At 41.0% G+C, this 26323-nt stretch overlaps 1 protein-coding gene and 2 long non-coding RNA genes across 7 annotated transcripts; 2 read left to right on the forward strand and 1 right to left on the reverse strand.

Moving 5' to 3' along the window:
* The first annotated feature begins 962 nt into the window (after positions 1 to 962).
* On the forward strand, positions 963 to 20725 carry LOC103624592 (beta-microseminoprotein). 5 transcript variants are annotated; one of them, XM_017725961.1, is made up of 5 exons: positions 3607 to 3698; positions 9208 to 9310; positions 18097 to 18205; positions 19437 to 19542; positions 20247 to 20725. In XM_017725961.1, exons 2-5 carry the CDS (start codon positions 9272 to 9274, stop codon positions 20374 to 20376), a joined length of 384 nt encoding a protein of 127 aa, XP_017581450.1. In that variant the 5' UTR covers positions 3607 to 3698; positions 9208 to 9271; the 3' UTR covers positions 20377 to 20725. The 5 variants fall into 5 exon arrangements, with proteins under 5 accessions (XP_017581451.1, XP_017581452.1, XP_008641981.2 ...); XM_017725962.1 differs by lacking the exons at positions 18097 to 18205; positions 19437 to 19542; positions 20247 to 20725 and adding exons at positions 963 to 1090; positions 9477 to 9705 and having other exon boundaries at positions 3520 to 3698; XM_017725963.1 differs by lacking the exons at positions 9208 to 9310; positions 18097 to 18205; positions 19437 to 19542; positions 20247 to 20725 and adding exons at positions 983 to 1090; positions 4090 to 4192; positions 5062 to 5428 and having other exon boundaries at positions 3599 to 3698.
* Positions 5070 to 9685, reverse strand: LOC108444663. Its single transcript, XR_001859292.1, has 2 exons — positions 9610 to 9685; positions 5070 to 5194 (listed from the first exon to the last, which is right to left on the reverse strand). It is a non-coding gene; the product is annotated as an uncharacterized LOC108444663 (long non-coding RNA).
* On the forward strand, positions 10914 to 13956 carry LOC108444664. The gene is made up of 2 exons (XR_001859293.1): positions 10914 to 10989; positions 12736 to 13956. It is a non-coding gene; the product is annotated as an uncharacterized LOC108444664 (long non-coding RNA).
* Positions 20726 to 26323: the final 5598 nt, after the last annotated feature.

A 26323-nucleotide genomic window follows, 5' to 3' on the forward strand; every position in this document is an offset into this window, starting at 1 on the left:
CTGAATTCTTTGGATTAAATTAATTATTATTAGTACGCAGCAATACATAGTGGACAGGAAAAAATGACAACTTTTCTTGCCACCATTGTAAAGTATATAACTGTGTTTAATTTAATCTAAGAAAAAAAGCATCAAATGATTTAGCTTATTTTTTCAGAGTCTTTAAACTTTAAAATCATAGGCTAAATTTACTGTAGCTGATAGTAAGTCACCCACAGAAATGAATTTTGAATTGCTTGGCAGCATCTGTAATGAAGTATTTTTAAATGTAGGTAGGCACACAGTCAGATATTGCTTCCTGAAAAGAGGTTGCAGAGCAAGAGAAAGCAGAATACTTGATTAGCACTCTGAAATTTATCACTTCTTGGGAAGTGCACATATAAAAGTGATCATATACTCTACTATGATTACTCAGGTCAAAGCCTGAACAGTTCCACAGGAGTAACAACAGGGTTTTGATTTGAGAGGAATTTTTTGTTTTGGTGGAGGAGAAGGAGAATGTTGTCATGGGATCCAGCTTCAATGTTAAGAGGTTCTGATCCTGGCAATGGCCAAGTACCTTCGGTTGCCTTTCAGTGCACAGCACCACAGCATTAACCATGAGTATGCAAAGATCTGGCAAAAGCTCCACTTGCTATTCATACCTAATGCACTAGTCAGCATGTTCCAGCCCACTGATAGCAGAAGGGATTTCACATGCATTTCTGCCCCACCTAAAAATCACCTAGCTGGATAATATTGTCTACAGCTTAGCTATCAATATTTGTATTCCATCAGAAAGGCATTTTTCCCTCATCATAATGCTTCCAAGGAATACAGAGTTCTGGACTCAACAATTTACCCAGGTCAGTGCTCTACAAAACCAAACATTTTCTCATTGCCAGCTGGAAAAATTTCAGAGATTTCTTTGGATATTACAAAAGAACTACATTTGCATTGAGCAGGCTTCCCCCTCCCCCCCCATTCCCCCATTTAGACTTGAATTGCACAACATAAAGGCACCATAAAATATTTGCTCTCTGATTCCACATAAAGCACTTCAGCTCTTCTGGAAACTTAGAGCTCTCTGGAAGCCAAGCATTCCACAATGGTAAGTCAAAAGTTTAGATTGGTTTGGGCTTTTTGTTAATGGGGATACAGATAGGTCCTTGCTTTAAAACTGCAACAGGAGAGCATTTAAGAGAATCACCTGGTTACACATTTTAAATGTGGCTAGATTGTATTTCAAACCTGCAAGATGCAAAGACAGGAAGGCACCTCTGTGAAGATTACTGTGAATTTTGTTCTTTGTATTGTAATTCTTTGCAAGAAACTGTACAGATTATCTGCTAGTCCTTCACTTGCTGTTATCCTTTCCTCAGAAATGTTTGTGAAAATACTCAGAGTTTTGCAAACATTTAGGACCATGCTTTTAAAGCTTATAAATATGAAATACAGTTTAAAACATGTCATTTTACAATGAAAAGAAGTGTATATCTTGTCTGTGTATTTTTTTCTGCTCTTCACTTTTGATCCCTCAAATGGTGCCCTGTTCCAGCTCTCCAAGCCTCTAAAGGTGTTTGCAGAATCTGAATCAAGAGTTGGGCAATGATAAATAGACCAACAAAGTCCTATGGCCTAGTTTTCCTGTAATTTGTGCTCACATAATCCCAAAGGTACAGACATTGGGGTATCTATGCCCCTGTTCCACAAGGAATTCCTCTACAGCTCTTCACTTTTGATCCCTCAAATGGTGCCCTGTTCTCCAAGCCTCTAAAGGTGTTTGCAGAACCTGAATCAAGAGTTGGGTAATGATAAATAGACCAACAAAGTCCTATGGCCTAGTTTTCCTGTAATTTGTGCTCACATAATCCCAAAGGTACAGACATCAAGTACTACCTTTGATGAGCATCGTAGGAATGGCCTGGGCTCTACAGAGAGGGCAGTAGTTTCTATATGTTGATTCATAAACAGGGGAGAAATTACCATCTGCTCTTTCTCTGCTTAAACTTTATTTCTAAGTTTCTGTTACTTAGCTGGAAAATCATTTAGTTGTTGCAGCATAAAGCTCATTCAGATACCTGATTGAACACCAGAGACTTCCCCTTACGTTTCTGTTTAGTTTCAGTGGAAGGTCTAAAAATTTGATCTTTAGAGAGAGGGGCATGCCCAAGCTCATCTGACTGGCATTTCCAGGAATGGCATGATAAGCAAAATGTTGGAGGAAAAACATTATAAAACATTAACAGAAGACAGTGCAACAAATGAAGGATTTTCTATAAAGACTTGAGTTACATATCATGGACCATCTGTGTTATTGTAAACACTTGACTCAGGCACTACAGAATAGCACACTTTAGGAGTTTTTCAGTCTTTCCCCTTAACTTCTCTCATTCTGGCTATGGTGCTCAGCATGACAATTGTCTCTATTCTAGCCTAAAGCCCCAGGAACTCCACATCATAGAACCACAATGAAAATGAAGCATTACACCCTTCCCAGACCACTCCATAAACCCTCCTCCTCCTTGCTTTCACTACACCATAAATGTCACTCAGTCCTATAAGAAAGCAGGACATCAAGGATTAAAATATCAAGGTTTTTTTCACAGCAGACAGAGGAGTTTCTCCTTGGCTCACCACCTGCCTAAGGCTCAGGATCTTTCAACGTCTTACGGCATTATGATTCAAGTAAGCCAAGGCAGACAGCAGCCCTGCCTAAACCCAAAACCTCTCACTGGTGTTTTAAACCCAGTTTCAAGCAGCAACAGTCTCAGTGATATCAACAGCTTCTGAAGTTTAGAACAGTAATTTGGAAAGACCTACTCATTTTAAAATCCTTTCATGTTAGTCTGCAAGTGCTATCAAGAAAATTTAAATAACTTCCGCCATTGCTTCTCAGTCTCTGGCTATTCCTAAACTTTTGCTTTGTCAGCTGGAGCAACCCATCCAAATAAACCTGTGCTCTCTCCTGCTTTTCCAGTCCCTCTACCCCAGTATAACAATCATTACAAAGCCATGTAGGCTTTTTGAAAAAAAGTTGTGGTTGTTCAACAGGTCCCAGGGGACATATCTGAAGCTCTCTTACCGAAGCTTAGCTGTTGCCCCCACTAGACAAAAGGAGGTGCATGCTGTGTCAAGTCCAAGCCTGTGTCTTCATGGTTTGACAAGATAGCTCAGGTGATGCTAAGTACAATGTACAGCACTCAAATTTTGCCCAAAGACACACATTTATCTCTCTCTTCTCTGCCCAGCCACCTATGTCCAAAAACCAACTGGAACAGATGTAGATCTGAGATCTCCTCTCCAATGCCAAATGTGACCAAGAGTTTGACAGGGCTTTCAAGTTTGTAATACTATTGAAGTTTTGTGTGATTTCTAGAGACGGGACTTTGGCAGGGAACGATGCTGTTGAGACGGTAATGTCATGCCATTTTGTATCTTCCCACGTAAATGAAAAAGCCATCAATGCAGGGAAATATCTGGAGTGTACTTTTCCACTATTTTCATGTACACATAAGGTTATTTCTAATTTTGATTCAGGTTCAGTGACAGCTTTCGAAAACAGAGCTAATCAATGTGGAATAAAATCCATGGCATGGGCTCTGTGTTTCTTTTACAGAAGAGCTTTCTGGCTTTCCTTATCGCAATGGGCGTCATAGTGACCCTGGGTGATGCATACTGCTGGTCTAAAATTCACAAGCCAGGGGAGGCCAAAAACGGTAAGAACAAGGAAGGTCCTGTCACCTGATTGCTCTGCAGTAGCTTGGCTCTGCATGGAGCTGCCAGGAAGGGCTCAAAATACAAGGGAGGGGGAAGACATTGGAAAGACACAAATAGGGGTTTCCAGCAGCAAGTTGCCGAAAGTAGGGGAAAAACAAATAACTGAGTATGGTTGCAGCAATATTATTGCTGTTGGTGGTAGGTTGCTATTGCTATGTGCTATTCCAGCACATAGAGCTCATTCAGGAGCTGACAGAGTAAAACCCCAATCCTTGTACTTTACTATTGCCTGGGAGAACATTTTCAGGAAAGCTGAAATAATTCTTAAACTCTTCAGCTTTTAGGTGAAGGCTTAAAGAACATGTTCTGTTTTGCTGCTGTCTTATGCAGGCTGTATGTTGAATGGAAAACTGTATCCCTTGGGACACATTGAGAGGACAGAAGATTGCTACAGATGCAGCTGCAGTGAAACTGAAATGAAATGCTGTTCCCTGTAAGTTTGAACTTCTTGGTACCATCACTGCCTGTAGGATGACCACAGCTTTCCATTACTGGGGATAAGTGAGTTTGTAAGGGCACGAGAGAGCCTTTTCTCGCCCATGTCACAGAGCTACTGAAAGCAACACATAGCACTTGATTGTTTGGATCCTTAGCTGTGTTTGCCATAGCTCATTTTCTGCTGACTGGGAATGGACACAAGCCTTTCCGGGCACATCCAGTTGGTGCTTGCCTTTAAGTTTTTAGGAACTTGTGAACCCATCTTCCACTGCAGTTAAGTCTTTCATTAGCTGAGAAAGTGGGGGTAGGAAGGAGTGACTTAAGTGAAGTTTCTCTAAAGAGCTTATGATGAACTGAATTCCTTTCCTGAGGTGCTTTTCTCCAGTGAATATGCTACCATAGAATGACAAGGCTCAGCTCTGAAGTATCTCTCCAACATTCTCCTTTCCTCCTCTTCTGCTTTCTCAAAGGTCCAAAACTGCTTGATTATGATCTTTGCCTTTGTTTAGGGGGCACAATCTATCAGGGAGCAGTCACCACATCTTATGCAAACTGGAAATAATGAAAAATTAATGGAAAAAAAGAGAAAAGATGCCAAGCCTGTGCTTATGTCACACTGCAGAGTGCTGTGCTAGAAATCCCTTTGCTAGTGCTGAGCATCCTGGTACATCTACACAGTTCAGTGCACAGGACATCATTTGAGGCTCTGGAAGCTGCAGCTGCATGGTAGTCAAGCTAGCTCAGCTGCCCTTAGCCATAGTTTCAGAGCTCTCTCACTCAGCAGTAGTCCAAGCTATAATCACTGAACTATTGAAACTTTTATTGCTCTCAAGCTAACATTTGCTTTCTCTTTGCCACTGACAGCTTTACTACTCCTGTTGCTTATGACAAAAAGAAATGTAAAGTTGTTTTCAACAAAGAGCACTGTGACTATGACGTGGTGCAGAAGGACGACCCCTCAAAGGAGTGTTTTGTCTATTCTCGTGTGGGCTAACACCTGCTCCAAACCTCTCTGCACTGTGGAATTCCTCTTCTTCCAACAGATGCTTTGCCATCACAGAGAAGCATGGTGACATGGGAAAATCTCATAAAAGAGAAGACTTCAGTAGCTCACTTCTAATCTCCTAATTGTTCTAATTCAGCTTACAAAATGCATAATCATATAAAGTGTCTCATTTCTGTCATCACTGCATTTGTTGACTACAATAAATTGAGATGAAACATCCATAAATGCTTCATACTGATGTTTTGTTTACTGCAGTGACATGGGGAAATGTCACCTTCTTTTAGAAAGAAATGCATTTGGCTCTCTACTCTGACATGCTGTGCACCAGTACCCTGGCACAAGCCACTGTCATGCTTTACAGGTTCTCTTCTAGCCAGGTGTCACAATCTGTTACCATTTTGAGGTGATGCAGTGTTTGGGACATGCTGTGCAATGGCTCCTACTCAGGGCACATAGGACACAACTGGCTGTAGGACTTTTGGTAACACCTGTACTGCTAACACCTCAGAAAAATCAGTGATGATGAGAGATCATCATCCTATTTCTCCCATTTTTTTCTCCTTATTTTCATCAATGAAATCACCCAAAACTGGCAGCGACTGTTCATCTCCATCACCCACTCTGACCAGCCCTGAAGTTTAAAGCAATGTTAAACTTTAAACTCTGACACTGTGACTTGTCCTCTGCCAAGCCCTGATCCTGAAAGTCTGCACACACTGTGCTGCTTTAGTGGTTCTTGTCCACTCTGAAAAAGAAATCTAGATCAGCCCCTGGAGACATGCTTCTTCATGGCAGCAGAGCTTGAGGTACTAATAATGCAGATTCCTTCTGTCTCCTCAGTATAACAATTCCCCACAATCACAGGGGAATGAAGTTCAGCTTAGAAATCAAATGTCCCATCTGGCAATGGCTAGTGTCCTAAATCTGCCCACATATATGAGACCAGACAACAAAAGCCTGTTAAATGCTGCTTCTACATGGAGCTCTCCACTCCAGAACTGGGTATTAAAAAACCACAACAGTCTGTAGTTAACTGTTCCATGGTTTGAAAAGAGACACACCTTCCAAAACAAGTGGTCTGTTTAATGAAGTTCCATAATCACAAGTCTGTTGTCTTGTGAAAGTATGAGGTTACACACAACTGAGCGTTCTTAGTGCAGGGATCCTCACTTGGCCCCAAAACAAGAGTCAATCTACATTTATCCAGCAGGGGTATTTCCTTCACAAGACAATTCACCTCAAGCTCTGTGAGCCATTATTAAAATCAGAAAGATTTAGTGTGGTGTATTTTCTCTGGCTTTGGTAATTTGCTTATGAGCTGTGTTTTAAGGCTTCTTAGACCTCCAAATAACATACCTCGGTCTGGGGAAAAAAATCCAAGGATTTTGCAGGCGCTGGTATTACATACTTCACCTTTTAAAGTTCTCTGTGCTGCACACTGGATATCAGTCAACAGCTCTGTGTTTCTCTACAACTGGTTCCTGTAAAGATGAAAAATGTGAGGGGCCAGAATAAAGAGGCAGCTCAGCTTTTTCCAGTATAGACATTTGCATATGCCTTTTAAAGATCTTACTCCCATTCACTGATTCCATCCTATCATTCTTCTAAAGGGAGCAAGTGAAAACAAACATTCTCATGTTGCTTAAGGTTCTAAAGTATGTTTTACCCAAAGGGGTTTCATATTCTGCAGGAGAGGAACAGTTTTGAAACTTGTCCTGAATGACTTTTGCTGTTTCATGCTAGCTCATGTCAAAACTACACAGAACACAACCTTAGCTGATACACCTGAAAGAATATTCTTGCTTACAGAAAAAACAGCCACAGCTTCATAGGGAAGTAATATTTTCAGCATGGAGGTCAAACACTTCCTCCCTAAGTAGCTCACAGAACTGTTTCTTGAGAAAATTTGGTTTTCAAAATTCATGTGTTTATTTAAATTTTATTTATAAAAAGAACAAATTTGATGAAAAACAAAAGTTGGAGTTTCCTGATGGAATACTTTTTAATTTGAGACATTGAGAAGTACAGACACCAAGATTAATATCCAGCTTGTTGTAACCTGGAACTCTGCCATGCAACATTGAAATGTTTCAGAATTCGAAATTTTTCCCTAGCAAAGCCTCTCAAGTTAAGTGAGGAAGTATTTCTTCTAAAATTTATGAAAATTAGTTTATTATCATATATCTTATTTTGGTGGAAGAGAAAGAGAAATGTTGTCATGGGATCCAGCTTCAGCTGAGGCCTCAATGTTAAGAGGTTCTGATCCTGGCAATGGCCAAGTACCTTCGGTTGCCTTTCAGTGCACAGCACCACAGCATTAACCATGAGTATGCAAAGATCTGGCAAAAGCTCCACTTGCTATTCATACCTAATGCACTAGTCAGCATGTTCCAGCCCACTGATAGCAGAAGGGATTTCACATGCATTTCTGCCCCACCTAAAAATCACCTAGCTGGATAATATTGTCTACAGCTTAGCTATCAATATTTGTATTCCATCAGAAAGGCATTTTTCCCTCATCATAATGCTTCCAAGGAATACAGAGTTCTGGACTCAACAATTTACCCAGGTCAGTGCTCTACAAAACCAAACATTTTCTCATTGCCAGCTGGAAAAATTTCAGAGATTTCTTTGGATATTACAAAAGAACTGCATTTGCATTGAGCAGGCTTCCCCCTCCCCCCCCATTCCCCCATTTAGACTGAATTGCACAACATAAAGGCACCATAAAATATTTGCTCTCTGATTCCACATAAAGCACTTCAGCTCTTCTGGAAACTTAGAGCTCTCTGGAAGCCAAGCATCCCACAATGGTAAGTCAAAGGTTTAGATTGGTTTGGGCTTTTTGTTAATGGGGATACAGATAGGTCCTTGCTTTAAAACTGCAACAGGAGAGCATTTAAGAGAATCACCTGGTTACACATTTTAAATGTGGCTAGATTGTATTTCAAACCTGCAAGATGCAAAGACAGGAAGGCACCTCTGTGAAGATTACTGTGAATTTTGTTCTTTGTATTGTAATTCTTTGCAAGAAACTGTACAGATTATCTGCTAGTCCTTCACTTGCTGTTATCCTTTCCTCAGAAATGTTTGTGAAAATACTCAGAGTTTTGCAAACATTTAGGACCATGCTTTTAAAGCTTATAAATATGAAATACAGTTTAAAACATGTCATTTTACAATGAAAAGAAGTGTATATCTTGTCTGTGTATTTTTTTCTGCTCTTCACTTTTGATCCCTCAAATGGTGCCCTGTTCCAGCTCTCCAAGCCTCTAAAGGTGTTTGCAGAATCTGAATCAAGAGTTGGGCAATGATAAATAGACCAACAAAGTCCTATGGCCTAGTTTTCCTGTAATTTGTGCTCACATAATCCCAAAGGTACAGACATCAAGTACTACCTTTGATGAGCATCGTAGGAATGGCCTGGGCTCTACAGAGAGGGCAGTAGTTTCTATAATATATGTTGATTCATAAACAGGGGAGAAATTACCATCTGCTTCTTTCTCTCTACAGAAGAGCTTTCTGGCTTTCCTTGTCGCAATGAGCATCATAGTGACCCTGGGTGATGCTTACTGCATTAATTTACTTCAAATTCCAGGGAGGCCATACAGAGGTAAGAACAAGGAAGGTCCTGTCACCTGATTGCTCTGCGGTAGCTTGGCTCTGCATGGAGCTGCCAGGAAGGGCTCAAAATACAAGGGAGGGGGAAGACATTGGAAAGACACAAATAGGGGTTTCCAGCAGCAAGTTGCCGAAAGTAGGGGAAAAACAAATAACTGAGTATGGTTGCAGCAATATTATTGCTGTTGGTGGTAGGTTGCTATTGCTATGTGCTATTCCAGCACATAGAGCTCATTCAGGAGCTGACAGAGTAAAACCCCAATCCTTGTACTTTACTATTGCCTGGGAGAACATTTTCAGGAAAGCTGAAATAATTCTTAAACTCTTCAGCTTTTAGGTGAAGGCTTAAAGAACATGTTCTGTTTTGCTGCTGTCTTATGCAGGCTGTATGCTGAATGGAAAACTGTATCCCTTGGGACACATTGAGAGGACAGAAGATTGCTACAGATGCAGCTGCAGTCGAACTGTAATGGAATGCTGTTCCCTGTAAGTTTGAACTTCTTGGTACCATCACTGCTTGTAGGATGACCACAGCTTTCCATTACTGGGGATAAGTGAGTTTGTAAGGGCATGAGTGAGCCTCTTCTCACCCATGTCACAGAGCTACTGAAAGCCCTTAAGCTAACATTTGCTTTCTCTTTGCCACTGACAGCTTTTTTACTCCTGTTTCTTATGACAAAGAGAAATGTGTAATAATTATCAACAGAAAGCTCTGTGACTATGATGTGGTGGAGAAGGATGACCCCTCAAAGCACTGTGCTCTCCAGGCCCGTGTGGGCTAACACCTGCTCCAAACCTCTCTGCACTGTGGAATTCCTCTTCTTCCAACAGATGCTTTGCCATCACAGAGAAGCATGGTGACATGGGAAAATCTCATAAAAGAGAAGACTTCAGTAGCTCACTTCTAATCTCCTAATTGTTCTAATTCAGTTTACAAAATGCATAATCAGATAAATTTTCTCATTTCTATCAAAAGGTCATATTCATGTTCTTAATATTAGTTGTTAAGACTTTGTGTTTTAAGTGATTTACAGTTGCTAAGTTAACTTTTAAATCAAGTAGGATTTCATTCTACTAGTTTCCTTTTTTGGACCTGTATTTATTTATTTTTAAATTAGAGCCTTATTACCTGTAAAGTTCCAAGAGTTTTTGTAGAATCTGGGTGCCAGTTTTCTTACAGATGAAGACGACTTTCTTAGTGCAAGAAGATTTCTGATTTGCTGAGAGCACCAGTAAAAGTGTGAATGACCAAAAAAAGAAATCTAGCACAGGCTTTGAATCTCATGAGAATATATTTTTTAAGGTTATGGGACTGGGAAGAACCAGCATATTTGATGGTTGTGATTAGCACATCCTTCCAAAAGTTATCTGTGGGTGGGGAAGCCCATCTTCCACTGCAAGGGCACCTCCTCCACCACTTGTACTTGAAGCAGAATCTGAACAGCTCAACACAAACAAGAGCTGACACTGGAGAAGAAAGAAAATTAATTCTGATGGGTTTACCAGGACAAGGAACATAGAGCCTTGGCCCAGAGGCTCCAGAGAACAGACTGTGTGAATTTACTGAGACCCAGAAATTCGGTATGTATAGATCCATATTATTATATATAGACTATTGCATATAGTCTATAAAAATAGACTTTTTAGTGTCAATGTGCAATTGTATTGGTTTTCCTATTACCAGAGTACCTGGCAATACCAAAACTGCCTTTCCTCCCCTCAGCCCCCCCTTCCCCCAATAAAACGAATTTAGCAATTATCTCCCTTGCTCTGAGTGGAGAAATGCTCAACAACACTGCCACAGGTAATTTTTACTGGTTTGGGATTTTTATTCATGAGATTATCCATCTGCAGGAAAGCAGGCTAACACATCTCTCATCCTCTGTTTTGAGCTCTTTTCATTATTTATGTACCACTAAAAATTAATGAAATGCGTAGGGTAGGAACAGGGGGGTACCAGTTCTGTTTTCCATCCTTCACGGCAATAAGACTAAAGAAAAACTTGTTGAATTTTGGTAACTTCCTCAGAAACCCCAACAGAACTTCCTCTCCAAATGAGAAATATTTTTGTGTTGGTAAGACACTGGAGAATAAGTTTTTGGCATTTTTATATCCACAGGTTATACCATACAAAATCCCCTTAGAAGCAACCCATTATTGTCAGAGTAAGTCCAAATTTCAGATTCTTAAGATTTTATAGCACTCAAATTCAATCTGTTGACATGTATATGATCAGAGAAACATGGCACTACCACAAATGTATTTAATCTGAAGCATATTTCACATTTTAAGGATTTCAAAAATAAAATGCTAGCTGTCATTTTGTGAAAAAAATTACATGAAATTTGTTGCATTTTCTACACCCTTTCAGGTGGCCATTCCTTTTTGCTTTCTCAAAGAGGGGGAGAGCAATTCTCCTGGCTCAAGTTTGCTGTCAGAAAGCGATAAATTACTTTCAAGAAGTATTCCAAGACATTGTGGGGGTTTTACTGCAGGATTTCCTGGGCTTACTTCTTCGCACCACTGCGTAGTGCATACTGTTATTACAACCTAAACAGCTCAAGTGTAATTGTTGTCTTTGCCGGACAGCAGAGCAGCTTCAGCTGAATCTTGGCCGCACTGGAGGGGGGAGCCGGGCCGCGCTGTCTGCACGCAGCAAGACTGGGGGGTAGGGGCCGCGGGTGGAGCAGGGCCCATCGGCTCCAGGATGGCCGTGTCCTGACCCGGGCCCGGCCCAAGAAGGTCCTGGCAGGGCTGCTGGGCTCCACATGGTCCCAGCCCAGTTACCAGTCCTCTGGCTGGAAGCAAGAGTGAGAGCTTCCTGGGGTTTGTCCATTCTTAAATGTGGATCACAGAGGTGGTCAAAATTCTAAGTGGCTTAAAAAATTGTCAATATTCAAACTAGCCAGTTGATAGGTTCTGTCAGGTCACAGAGGAAGCTGTAAGCAGCTCTTTGCAGGAAAATCCAGAGCTATGCTTGCTAACCCATGACAGTGTTGCTGATGAAAAAAAAAAGGTTTTAGGCTCATCTTATTATTATTTAATATTATAACTAAATATATAATGCAAAATAGTAATAGAACGAGCCCACAAAAATACAATAACATTTAAATTTCTAAGTAAACTATTCCAGACATACAATATTTCAAAGATGAATGGTAACATTTTTCCATAATAAAAGAAAACAAGCATATGCTTCTTGAAAATTACTTGTTTGATTTCCTGAACAACAGAAAACACATAAAGGAAAAAGAGTGAGAGCTTCCTGGGGTTTGTCCATTCTTAAATGTGGATCACAGAGGTGGTCAAAATTCTAAGTGGCTTAAAAAATTGTCAATATTCAAACTAGCCAGTTGATAGGTTCTGTCAGGTCACAGAGGAAGCTGTAAGCAGCTCTTTGCAGGAAAATCCAGAGCTATGCTTGCTAACCCATGACAGTAATTCTGGTGAAACCAGTCAGAGATGCAAGTCACAAAATCTCTCTTGGTGTTCTGTTCTAGTTGCTGCCCATCTCAGTCAGACAGGAAGGGTGTAGGACAAGAAATGGCAGGAAGCAGGATTTTACACACTACAGCAGAAAACAGCAAAGAAAAAAGAGAAGAGATCCCAAAAGCCAAGATATCCTTTGGATTTGGCTGAAGCATTCTGTGGTTGCCCTCCCCATCCCCATCTGAGTCCTGTAGCAATAACTTCCAACCATGGCTTTTAGTCTTCATGGAATCAGTAACTAACAGGTTTAGAAAATGGAGAAAAGCTCATGTTCTCTAAATAGAGCTGAAGTACATTGTAGGTGGGATATACACAAAATTAACTGAATTTCCCTAGAAATAAGTCCAAAGGATGCTGAACTAAGTAACTGGCGGTATAAAATTGAGGTTAAGCCTCCTTTCATTTTGTGCATGCATGTGCAGTTTGTGTTCAAGATGAAAGACCAGACAAATTTGCTACCACTTGGAGGACCAAAGGCATGCTTCCAGTGCCAACGTGGCCAGAGCAGGGTCCACTGTCGCACCGTGTAAGTTCCACAAAACCAGAGGCACTAGTGGATGGAACTACGGCAATGCTCCCACCTGCCACCCTTCCTATAGCTGATTCCTTAAGTCACGGCTCCACAAAAAGTCTTTTTCATAGACATACAGTCTTCATTTGCTTAATCAGCTGCAGGATCAAGATAAAAAGCTGTGTTTGGAGTCACTGTGGGTTTTTTAATTTGTGGAATAAACTTTTCTGTCATTTTTCTGGTTCACTGAGGATTTCTAAGATCTTTTTGGTACTACATACGTTGAGATGGAAGTTAGAAGTGCAGGATATTTGGCATTTCCCATAAGCTGGAGATACCTTTTTGGCTGAATCTGCCACTCCTATTCATTTTGATTTACTGCCTCTGGACTTTTATTCTTGCTGGTACAGCATCTGTGGCCACCTCCCTCAGCTCTACCCACATTTCAGAGATGGAGGTCTCCTCATTACAAACATGGCCTGGCATTTGTGGCTGGCTCTTTAGATCTTTTTGTCTGTCTCTGTGTCCCTTTCTTAGCACTGATCCTTCATCCTGGGGTCATGATCAGACAGGATTTTCCAGGCTAGCTGAGAAGTTATCCCATGTTTTAAAAAGACATTTGCACCAAGATGAAAAATTAAGTCTTTCTCATCCCGCTGAGACTGCATTGAATTAAAATTGAAATTGGACTCATGGATGGGGGCTTGGCTGCATATGGAAGAAGACTGGTGTGTTCAGATGAGAGAAGAAATGATATTATTGTCTCAAGCTTGGGTGTCCCATCTTGAATTGTGATCTCAATTCAAATTTCTTCTCTGCCACCTGTTACCTGGGACAAATCGCTTGCACTGCCTGTATACCTTGCTTATAAAAGTAATACAAATATTTGATTCTATGCTGGGAAAGATCTGAGAGCAAAGGCTTTGAGGTTTGTGGGTATATAAACCTCAGACTTAAGAAAAGTGTCCCCACCAAGATAAAACTTCCGTCTACCACCTTTACAATATGTTCTTGTGTAAACGGTGCACTGTATATTTCAGTGTTGTTTGCTTATGCCTTTCCTTAACACACTTGTCCTTTCTTACACACAAATGTGACAGACTTTAATAAAGTAAAGCCAAAGTACATTATACATAGCATTGTCAGTTTAATGTCAGGAAGAGTTTATTTGTAAAATCATGTTTACTTATGATCTGTGAGCTGATACACCTCATGCTTCCTCTTGTTTTTCCCCTCTCAATAGTGTTAAGAATCAACTTCCATCTCAACTACTGGTTTAAGTGACTGGATACACAAACTGCTGTAATGTGTCCTGCACTTACTCTCCCACAGAGAAAGCTGATCCCCTCTCAAGAACGTGAGAGTAGTACTGAAATGGTGGCCTAAGAAACAAGGTTCTTGGACTGCTTTCATTTTAGCGCACCTCTTCTAGCTTTTAGCTGTCCATAGATATTAGCTGATTTATTGGGCTGTTTTAATAACATTACTGCTCTGAAATCATGCTGTATTTCTGTCTGTTGAGTGCCTTGCACTAAAACACACAGAAAAACCCAGGCTGATCGTCTTGTATTACTCTGATTACCTCTGTTGTTATCAGTGAGATGCAACCAGAAACTCCAGCTGAAGAATGACTAGAGTAAAATAGCAAGCTAAATCTTCAAGAAAGTCTCCAAGACTTCTGCCTGCCTTAGGAAGAAAGAGGATACTCTATCTATCAGCATAAGTGGAAAGGAGGCACAGAAGTGACCAGAGCAATGATATTCTTAGAATGATTTTAGTAAGAAATTAACTGGTTGGGAAGCCAATGTAAGAGTTCAACAGAGCTACACCTGTTAGAGATACCTGTTTCCCACCCAAGCAGGGCACCTATCATCCTATACATGAACAACATGAAGAAATGTAATGTTATGTGGGTCACAAATGACCCCAATAATCAATACATGAATGGACTATCTGCATAGAGTTTGCTGCTGTGAGTGGTTTCAGCACCACAGCATTTTGTTAGGGTTTCTCTGAATTCACAGATCATGCAAAAGGCTTCTTCATTGTCCCTTAACACTGCCCAGGCTTAGGCAGGTCACTGTCTGCTATGGTCCAAAGAAAACTGCTTGCAAGTTCCCTCCATAGCTTGCATAGCTCTCTGCATAGCTTGCATCTAGAAAACCGGGGGAAGTCGTGCAATGGGAGCAGCTGAGCAGTCTGAAAAGTTGAGAAAGCAAACGCACAAGCATGTTGGTTGGATTTTTAGTTTTAGCAGAGTTGAGCAACAAGCGCATCCTCTGTCACTTGACACCAGCCCAGCAAGTTGTCTTTTCTTTCATTTTGGCTGTAACAAATTCCTTAAATTTCACTCCAGTACACCAGCATCACAAATTTCCATGTGGCTGGTAATTTTTATTCACATACAAGAACTGCTGCAGGGTGCCTGACAAGCAAAATATTGCATGCCAAGTACACAACACTCAAGAAGAAAAAGAATTAAATAGCTTAGTAATTTTAACAGAATAAATGCAGTGGAATTTAATGGTCCTTTTATTCCAAAATATCACGGAACATTTGTTCTGGATCACCTTTGAGGACATGGGGAAGCCAATACCTTGAGCAGGGTTCCGTGCTACTTCCCACAGTATCATCAGCTAAGAGCAAACTGTTACTTCTCAGTACCTAAAGGTTATGAAGAGCCAGCATGCAAAGCTAGGGCACATCCTTAGGCATCCCACAGATGTACATCAATTAGGTCAGGCAGCATAGGAGCAGGACATGAGAAAGGAGACTGAACTCTCTCCATCTTCACTGCAACCATCACAAAAGGCAGCTTTGGCCTAGGATCAGAGTGTAATACTTTGCTATCCTATTGTGCCTTTCCCTCCTTTCACTGGAAAATGCACATGGTCTGAACACTGACAGTATCCCAAACCACAATGATGCTGTTCAATTGGCTTCAAAGGGGATATGTGGGCTCTGTTGATTTCAAGAAAGAAATTTCCAGGGCTGACATGTCCAGGATTAGGAGTCAAGGACATGCTAGTTATCATCCATTTCAGGGCAGGGCATACATCAGCATTGCCAAGTCTAGCTTACAAGTGACAGGCTGACTGTGGCAGCTTTATCAAACCTATGAACAACTGCAAGAACTTCATTTCTTTTCTGTCATCCCAAAGAGTGATGATCTAGTAACTGAAGAAAAACCAATTTATCCAACCTACTGAGCTGAAAGCCAGCTACAATGTCTCTGGGAGTAGTGGTCTCACTGTGACCTGCATTGCACTAATTCTGGCCTTCTCCCATGGGCTTCCTGAGCTAGCTCTCAACTCTGGAGTTTGGGTAGAAGACATGGAGTAGCCAACCTAACTTGGAGTTCAGCCTCTGCTCCTGGAACCACTCAAGAAGTCACCACAATTACACAGTCAGAGTAATTAATTCAGGTATTGCAGCTGTGCAGCTCTGGTAATAAGGGATAGACATCATCACCAAGAAGGGCCACATAGGTTGAAATACTTGAACCTAGTGGGTGAAAGCTAAGCAAAAGGGGACCATACTGGACCTCTTTGCTATCAAATCACTGTCCTAAGCACTTGGAAAGTGTGTCTGCCCCTGACATATCCAGCCTCTGCAGAAAAGGGACAGTTTCTCACTGGCTATAAGAATTAAGAAATAGAATACAAAATGCCAATTTTTTCATAGAGGATCTGAGCATATGGACCTTCTACATGATGGAAAGCTGAACAAGGAAGAAAATGGTTATCTAGGACCCATTTTTTAAACCCTAGATAGTTCAAACTAAGCATGCAATTTTGTTGTGCATGACAATCATCATGTCTCTAATGGTTTTCTCAGGGCAAGTGAAAAATATTCCTTCTAAGCTTGAAAAGTGCTTCCTGTAACTGTCTCCCAAATCTGGTGTGGCACAAAAGCCACACCTATTTCTCCAGTGTCTGTTAGAACAAACCTTTCTTCCTGTATGTAATTGCCTCATCTTAATAATGTCCAACCCATGAGGTCATTTTGCAGAAACTTCATTGGTGCTAGACATGCATGGTCAGTTTGCTCAAGGGCTGTTATTCCAAATTCCCTCTCTATATAAGTTCTCCGAGAAGATGAGCTTTGTACAGGCTGTCTCCTTAGTGGAAGTCTCATAATTGTGCAAGCATGGTGAGTCCTTACATCTTTTACTGTAAAAGAACGTGGTATGTTGCTATAGATTTTAAAGGAGTTTCTGTTGAATTTATCTCAGTACTTGGCAATCTAAGCAGCTTGGAGAATGTATGAATTCTGTGTTATGAGAGCAAGAGTCAAAGAGAGGCAAAGGCAGGTAAGAATTTGGGGTGAAAAGTCTGGATAATATCTGAACACTTTGTCGAACTCAGAAAAAAGGTATCTTAAATTTTTACTCCTTTGCCACTCTGTTGCAGTTTTGTGGGTTTTAACCTCTCTTCTTCAAAGTAAAATGATAGATTTGCCTCCTCTCATGTCTCAGGGATGACTTCCTTTTATAAGTCACCAGTCCTACTCTGGCCAAAACAACACACTTTTGTACAGTATGTGTATGTGATTGTTTATTCCTCATCTACCTTTCTTCTCTTACCAAGATCTTCAGCTAATTCCATCCTAGAATTCTTGCAGTTATTTCCTTCATATCCCCAAAGGAAGCCCTTCAGAGATTTCAAACTAATACTGAAGGATAAGCCACTAGCTGAGAAACTTCAGCTGAACTTACAGAAAAAACCCACTGACAAAAGTCACAGAATATAGAATAATCTAGGTTGTAAGTGACACCTGCAAGTCAGGTACAGGGCCAAGACTTAAGTATTCAGCTTCAGCTAAAGTTATTTCATTTTTTCCTAATCCTTCAATATTAGGCTGAAACATTCTGTAGTTCTTCAGACTGCAGTAAAGAAGTTTTTGCAACTATAAGTGAAGTTAGTGGAAGAAACAGTTGCTGACCAACCCTATAGAGAAAAAAAGGACAAGAAAAATTAATGGGAAGTGGAAAGGAATAGAACACACATTGTTCAGGAACAGTATCTAGGTCTAGCAGTCAATGCTTGATTTTAACAGCTTGGAAAGACAGACATTTTTTCCCCTCCCACATAGTGCTCTGCCTCTGCTTCTTCAAAATGGTTCAGTATACCTGATAAGTATGTTAAAGTGTCTAAGGTGCAAAAGAAAATTGGATTTTGATTTGAAACCACAATGTATTTTCCTGTTATTTATCATCAAGACATCTTAATAGGTACCTAAGGATTGATATGAATTCTGTTTTCTTGTTCAGAGCACCATCTTGGCATGCCTTCTTGCTCTTGCTGTCGTCATGCCACTGTCTGATGCTTCTTGCACCCTTATGCCATTCAAGCCAGGGATGTCTAATGGTGTGGTTGTAGGTAAGACATCAGCTGCCCTCGATTTGACAGACATCATCAGAATCACTGCTTGATTTGTCCATTCTGTGCAATTTGTCACAATTTAGAAATAAGTGGAAACAGTGAAGAGGAATCAGTGGGAAATGGGAAGGAAATGGGGTATGGAGAGAGGGGAAATTGTAATATGTTACAAAAAGAACAGGTTATTTGGGGAGCTTCACACAGACCAAATTAGGAATGATCTTTTTCCAGGGAAGTAGCATAGTTTTGTTTTACCCATCTGCATGAAGTAGTAACTCATACTTTTACAATGGAATCACATCTAGAAATCCAGAGAAGGGAGAAGGACCAGTATCTAAGTGGGTGTAGTCAGTATAAAACAGGAAACAGCTTTACAAGTATTCAGCACCACACCATTTACTCATGTCTTGTTTCTGTATCCAGAAGCAAATTCTTAAGAGCAGAAGGGCTGCATCCCTTGAGTCTGGATCTGCTCTTCCTGAACACAGCTAGTCTGTCAGTCTACAGATGAATAGAGCTACAGGAAAATAAGTTCCCAAAAGAGAAGCATGCTATTTTTTGGACACAACAAGAGTTGATGTGTGCCAATATGCAAAAAAACCCTAAGTGCTCTAAAATACAGCTTTACCTGGGAAAGCCGATGCTACTACTTGAAGAAATGAGTTAACATTGCCAGAGAAACAGAACATTTGTAGGCAAAGACACAACCTAAAACCCCCACCACTCTCTTTTGTTCTGTTCTCAAAAAATTCCTGCTTTCCAGATCAGTTATTTAGGAGGTCTGTTCTGTGACTGCTGAACAGGAACTTTATATCCAATATTTTCTTTCTCCCTGCAGCTGAGGGCTGTGAAAAGTTTTCTAGCCATATGTAGTCTTGCTTTAAATGAGGAGTCAACAAAAGATGGTGTTAATAAGCAGGAAAGTCAAAGCCTTTTTTAATCCTGTCCAGGTCTGTGTCTAGTTGTCTTTCTGCTAGGTACTCCAAATTCCATACTTGAAGATGAACAACTCCAGGAAACCTGCTAAGAACTACTGGAGACAGAGGGACACAGGTCACTCTTTTCCATGCATGAGGATAGCACACCCTGCTTTGTTGGGGAACCGCCGTGTTTGGAAGATAGGGATGTTAATACTAAAAGCCAGCAACGATCCCACCCATTTTGTACATGCAACAGTGTTGTTAGTGCAACAGGTCTGACACTGAAATCTGCTCATACACTACATTTTCAGGTTGCCTTGACGAGGAAGGAAAGGTCCATGAATTTCATTCCAGCTGGAGGACTGACGACTGCAATGATTGTTCCTGTTACAGGACTGGAATTAGCTGCTGCACTAGGTGAGTTCAGAGCAGCAGTGGGGGATTTCCTCTGCTGCCATGATACAGCACAAACCACTTCCCTTCAGACAGGAGTTCCTGAGAAATAACCATAACCCTTCTGTCACTCACTTCCTATCACAAAGTTATGCATTAATCCAACACCATCATCACTGAACATGCAAGAAATTCTAGAGGTCGTGTTTAAGAAATAATTCTTGATTTAAAATAAAAGGAGAATTTAATTCTTCTCAGGGCTAAAACATCAGGCAAGTTACTGATTCAAGAGAGGACACATAGTTAGGAAATTCTATTGATCCTAGTCCAGATCTTCCCAAAGCCACACATTGCCCCAATTTCCTCTGAGAAGCAGCTCAAGATACCTTTGCCTGTCTGTAATTTTTCCTATAGTGATACCCAACCACTCATGCAATGTTAGTTCCATACCGTGGGTGAAGAGAAAAAGCAGTGATATTGGAATAACAAATAAACACAACAAACATCCCTTGGGTGTAAATCAGACCAGAAAAACCACAGCTCTCCCCTCATCCTGCTGAAGCAGCAGGCTAAGTAACATTTGAGCTGGGAGCTCTGTACTAGTTCCCTTTTCTGCTCCCAAAAGTCTCTTCAGTATAGCCTCTTCATATCAAAGGTGCAGATATCACCTGAAGTGGGAGCTGCTTACTTCTTGGTCTCATCACCTCTTTTTCTTTTCCCAATGACAGCTATATGACGCCAGTCAACTATGACAAAGAGAAATGTGAAAGCATTTTCAACAAGGAGACTTGCTCTTATAAAGTAGTGGAGAAAGATGATCACTCAAAAGAATGCCCAGTCCATTCATGGGTGGGGTAAGAGAAGAATGGTGGATTGAGGGGATATTTCCTTTTATTGTTTTAATGGTTCTTTCTCACAAATTCAGAAACACTTAAAATGCAGCTGTTGAGTGAAATCTACTCATATAATGAAACTGAGTATCTGCTCTCAAAAAACTTCTTTGGTTTCACTGCCTTATGCTTCACCATGAAGAAAGAACTGACCTTTTCCTTCCTTGAGCTCAGACATTAAAGGTGACTTTTTAAAGCATCCTCAGTAGCTGCTAATCTGTATTCTCTGGTCATGTTTCAGTGCCAAGGAGCATATTCTGTAATCTGTGCACAGTTGTATCTTAAAGCTAAAATAAAGTCAAATGAAGCATCAGAAATTCATGTGACTTATTTTCTTCCTCGAGGATGAAAACCAAAACAATTAAAATTCCAAAAGCAATGGGAAAAAAATGAAAAGCTACTTAAAAATCTTTCTGAACACTGTGTTTTCTATGACATTGTCTCACATGATTAACTTTTGTCCACTACGGCTCCCTGGAGACTAACGTATGGACTGCAAGACCTACCAGTTACCCAATGTACCCCAGTACTGTTCCTCCATTACACTGACAGCATAGCAGATCCAGTCCTCAGCGTGAGCTTTGGGTAAAAGAAAGCATCCTTTATTCAGATTAATTCTTAAGAAATTAAAGGTTTTAAACTAGGCTATGGGCAGCATCGTGGCTGCATGGAGTGACTGATCTGTGCTGGGCTCGGACAGGGAAGCAGCTCAGCAAATCCGCAAACAGTAACTGAGAGAGGTACACTTACCAGAATGAGCTTTCCTTTGGGGCACTGCTTCATAATCTTTATAGCACATTTGTTCAATTGCCTCTTTCCATAAGTGACTATGAGCATCCTACATCTCCGTGTTCTGTTCCTCCACAACAGAAAGTGTGTCAATGCTTCTATAGCTCCTCATTTCAAATTATGGAATGAGCATATACCTCGTGAGCAGTACCCAATCCTGCTGTGTGCAGGGGAAAGGCAAACTTCAGCTTGCATCAGCTTTAACTTTGTGATTTGCTAGATGATCTCCAGAGGTCCTTTGAATCCTAACAGTTCTGTTATTCTATCCACATTCAGTGACACTACTGGGAGACACTGTCCCCACTGCAGCTGGGCAGTGAGCCTGATTACTGCCCTTTGCAGGCCTTTGCTAAGAGAAAGTATAATTGGAGGCATCTTCTAATGACACCATGCCTAGCACAGACTCCAACACTTCAGGGTTGAGGCTAGAGGACTTGAAAATAATTTCTGAGAAACTACTACACCCTGGTGCATTGAAACTGTAGGGCTGCTATTTCTAGTTTTCACCAAAGGAGGTGACACAGAAAGGGGAGCAGTGTGGATAGAGAGAGATGTTTTACTAGGGAAGGCTGTGATAAGACAAGGGGTAAAGGTTTTAAAACAAAAGAGGCTACATTTAGATTAGACACAAGGGAGAAATTTTTTAATATGAGGATAGTGAGACACTAGAACGTGTTGCTCAGAGAATTTGTGGATGCACCATCCTTGGAAGTGTTTATGGCCAGGCTGGACGAGGCTTTGAGCAACCTGGTTTAGTGGAAGGTGTCCCTGCTCACAGCAGGAGGGCTGGACTAAGTGACCTCTGATGGTCCCCTCCAACCCTAACCATTCTATAGATGTCTTTCTGTCTGCAACAGACTTCCAAGTGCATTGTTGTAGAGGAATTCCTTGTGGAGCGGGGGCATGAGATACCCCAGAAGAGCTTGGGCATCCCAGGGCTGTTGCACAAGTACCCCTGACGGGGCCTCAGGCTGAAGATAGGCTTGCAAGGCACCTGCTAGCCGGCAGCCTTGAACAGCCTTGGGAAAAGGGATACACTGGTCAGCTCCCCCGCCGCTTAGAGGCGTTCTCATGGGACAGGGATATGAACTTTGCAAAGTATAACTTGGTGTAAGTGAACAATAAAACAGAAGCACGATGCTCAAATCGTATTGGTGTCCGTATCGTGACTCCAGCTGGTTCTCCTGCACCCGGGACCCACCCCCCCTGTAAACATTGTAAGGCAAATCCACAGAGAACACTGGGACATAAGTAAGTTGTGACCAAATATTTACTTTCCTTTTTAAGTCTGACTAGACATATGCACCCAAATTCCAGAAAAACCAGCCTGAAGCAGCACTCCTACGTGATCCAGAGCTATTTAATCACATTTTAAGTCCACCCAAGCACCTTTCTCCACCATCTGCCAAGTTCTCTTATATGTGGATCTACCCTGTTTGCTATGATGAAGTAGGAATTGTTCGTTTCTTGCCTAATTCAAAACACCTCCTGAAGCACTCTGTCTCCTCTTGTCTGCTCCAAGTTTCAGGATGGAAACAGATTATTTTACCTATTGCATCTAGTTTTGGAACAGCAGAAGTACAGCAGGGACCTGGCTCCCTTCTGTAGCAAGGAGTCAAGCTGTGGGAAGATGACAAAACCCACAAAACTGGAAAAACAGAGACAGAGCATACAAAACTCTGCTTTGATCTTCCCACTTTTGCTGCGTTATGTTTTGCCTTGGTATTTCTCTACTTCAGCATTCATAGCTACAGTCCTATGCAAAGAATACATGCCCCACCCTCAAAACATTTAGCTCGTAACACCACTAGCTCCACACAGTGGAAAGAAAACATTCATGGCAAAGTTTTCTCCACTACCCTGTCAGATTAAAGGTTTAGGAGGCTCTGCAGAACCTTGCAGGGAAAATCATCCCAGTCAGAGGAGAACAAGCTGTGTGCTCTCTTACCCTGAATTTCCCTTTCATCTCCTGAAAGCGCACAGCTTTCCTGTTAGAAAGAGAGGCAGTTTTGGATAGCTAGCCCTCCTCTCCCAATAAGTCTTTTTAAGGCAAGTCCTTTGAGTACTGGAAAGGTGTTCTTATCCTAGAAATGAAATCTAGTGCTTAGCCTACCAAAGCTTTTAAATCAAACACCAGAACACACATATAAACCTGAGGCAAATTTTCCTATTAAACAATGTTTACCACCTGAAGCTTAATAGCTTTGTAACCATTCATATTTTGTGGCCAATAAGATTTTTGTCCCAATCTTAAAAAGAAAATCCAAGTTAAACAAGGAAAGTGCATATCTCATTTACATTATGCATACCAAAGAAGCCATAGATTTGAAGTTCACATTCTGCTCAGATAATCAATTTTAAAATCTTAGATAAATTCATTTCATGAGAGTTTCACTTGTTCACTTTGCTCTTAGTTAACTCTTCTGTTGGTATGCAGGAAAGTTTGCATTGGCACCTTTTCAAAGCCTGAAAGTTTCTGTTCGAATCTAATGTTGTGTGCATGTTTCATTGGGTCAAGCTGTGGTTCATTTAAGGGTGAAACTGATCAGAATTGATTTGCTTTATGAGAGGTATTTACATGAAACTGCAGAACACACAAGTCTTATGACCAATCTAAAACACTCAGCAAGATTGGGTTACTTTAACCTTCTTCCCCACGCTCAAAATTCTGTTTTCACATTTCATTTATTTCAGGAGCTGTCAAGCACTAACCCATTCTCTTTACATTTCTCCAGGGCTGCAGTGCTTTTGCACAGCCAACGCTTCCAGTAGATCTCCGTTAAGGACTGATGATAAACTGCAGTCCTTTGCCATCAAGAGATGAAAACCTCCTTCAAAATATCCCAGTATTTTTTCCACTCCAATTCCAGAGGCTTCTCCCATGGCTGCCCTGATCTGCTACAGATGGGATGAATCTACAGGGACAGGAACATGTAGTTTTGTTTAGGAGCTAATTATACTGGCACAGACACTGAAAGTGTTCATTCCCTAAGTTGTACAATGCAAAAGTCACTCCAGTTTGCTGTATGAAAGACAGGGGAGCTGGACTGGTCTGAAAACCAACTTGGGACTGTAGCAAGAGTGCTGCCCTGAGCCAAGTTGCAGTCTCATTAGAGTACATCTCTAATGATTATGTACATTAGTGTCTCCCTGAAGTACTTTGCCTCTCCTTTTCAGTTCCTAGCTTGGGACTTGCTTGTTCTCTCCTAACAGCACTACCCCTTAGTCTCTCCATGTTCTACATATAGAGGAAGCTTTCTGGGGCTGCAAGAGCTTATCTTTTTAGGGTGCTCTCCTGCTCCTGCCCTGCTCCTGAACAAAGGGATGCAGCTCTGCGCACCAAAGTTGGTGGTCAAGGAGACGTGAGCAAGGATCTGACTTGCTGCAGTATTCATTCAAAATTCTTTAGACTCTTGAAGTAATAAACTAGATTACATAACACAAGACTTTTTTTTTTCCAGCTCAGTTTGTTCCTGTCTGTATTTGGCTGTGCAAAGGAGGCTATTGAACAATTTAATTCAAAGCACAGAGAGTATTGTCCTCTAATGTTAACAGGAAATTAACAGGGTTAGATAAGAGATGAACTCTGTAATATTATGAGAAATCCTGGCAGGCATCTGTGCGCATAACACCCAGAAGTTCAGTGTCTGATCTGGCTACAGGACTGGCTCAGGCCTATGTTTTTAAGACAGAATTACTGCTGAGCAGCCAATATCTGTCATTAACATGTCCTTTCAATTTCTTCTATCACTTTAAAGTTGGGAACTCTTCAATCTCTCTACAGTAAGAAAGGGTTCAAAAGTTAGAACAACCAAAATTGTATCAGGGATGGAAACTGGCATGCCAGCCAAGAACTTCAGAGAGGACCTCAGTTTTTCAATTCAAGCCTAGTGAAAGGTATTAGGAGCTCGATTGAACAGACAGTTGAACCTACGGCCCAGCTACATTAGTACAGCTTATTTATGTACAGATATGACAGCTCTGGAACTTCATTTTTCTGTTGTTGCCAATGTTTTGGATTTGTTTGTTCTTTTTTCTCTACTATAAATTCACTAGTCACTGCATTACAGCATAGCACAGTGCTCCTGTGCTGGAAGGAGTGGACGGAAAAGTTGGAGCTACAGAGAACACAAAAACCTAGATCCTGATCCAGCTGGCAGACTCGACCTCATTTTGATTTTGGTCCACTGAGGTTTAGAATGTAGGCGGCATTTTAGACCTGTCTTTAGTCTATAGCCAAGGAGACATCATGAATGGGACTGAGTAGTTTTAAGAATGCTTTTTGAACCTGAAATAAGACTGGCTTTCCTGAATTATCCTTACTACAGGAGAAGAAAAGCTTAGCAACAGCACTACTTCAGAATGTCGTTCAGGGAACAGATGCACCAGCATGTCTGACTGTTAACAGAGCAAAACCAGGAGCTTCCCCTTGAGCACAGCAGCGTGAGTTGAGTGAGATATGAAGGATTATGAAAACATCACTGGGAGTAAAAGGGAAAGCTTAATATGCGTTATTAAATAGGCGTTTCTGTTTCACAGAAAAAAATAACAAGGGGATTAATTTGGTTTAGGAAGAAAAGTGACTTCATAAGTTTTCTTAACTGTAGAAGCATTGATAGGACCAACCTCATGCTTTAAAGCTTCTGTCAACAAACTTTTTTCTTACAGAACTTCAAACTGCATTTTTCTTATTTCAGTTTCTGTCTATACTGCCCCTTTTCCACTGTGTTTTTCTTGTCTCTCAAGAATGGAGAAGGCAGGTACCAGAAAGGAAACTCCTAATACTTTGAAGAAAAATCTCTGCCCAGCTGATAGAGGCTTTCAAGAATCCATGCCAGTAACCATACTTAATATCAGCTTTAAAAATTCACTGATGTGCATTGCATTAGTGTAGCATCCTTTAACTTTGAAGGTAATAAGCTTCATTTGCTAACCTTACCCCTTCTCCATTGACTATCTCTTAATGTCATGCCAGCTCTGACACACATGTGCCTGTTCCCTGTGCGTTGCAGTGTGTTCTCCATGACAGGATGAGAAAGGAGCAGAGAGATTTCATTAGTGCAGCAAGGCCAGCAAAACAAGAGGGAGCTGCTCTGGACTCCAACTAATTAGCAAGGGCTAATTCC

This window comes from Corvus brachyrhynchos, unplaced genomic scaffold (assembly GCF_000691975.1).
Source record: "Corvus brachyrhynchos isolate BGI_N302 unplaced genomic scaffold, ASM69197v1 scaffold61, whole genome shotgun sequence".
NCBI classification, from domain to species: domain Eukaryota; kingdom Metazoa; phylum Chordata; class Aves; order Passeriformes; family Corvidae; genus Corvus; species Corvus brachyrhynchos.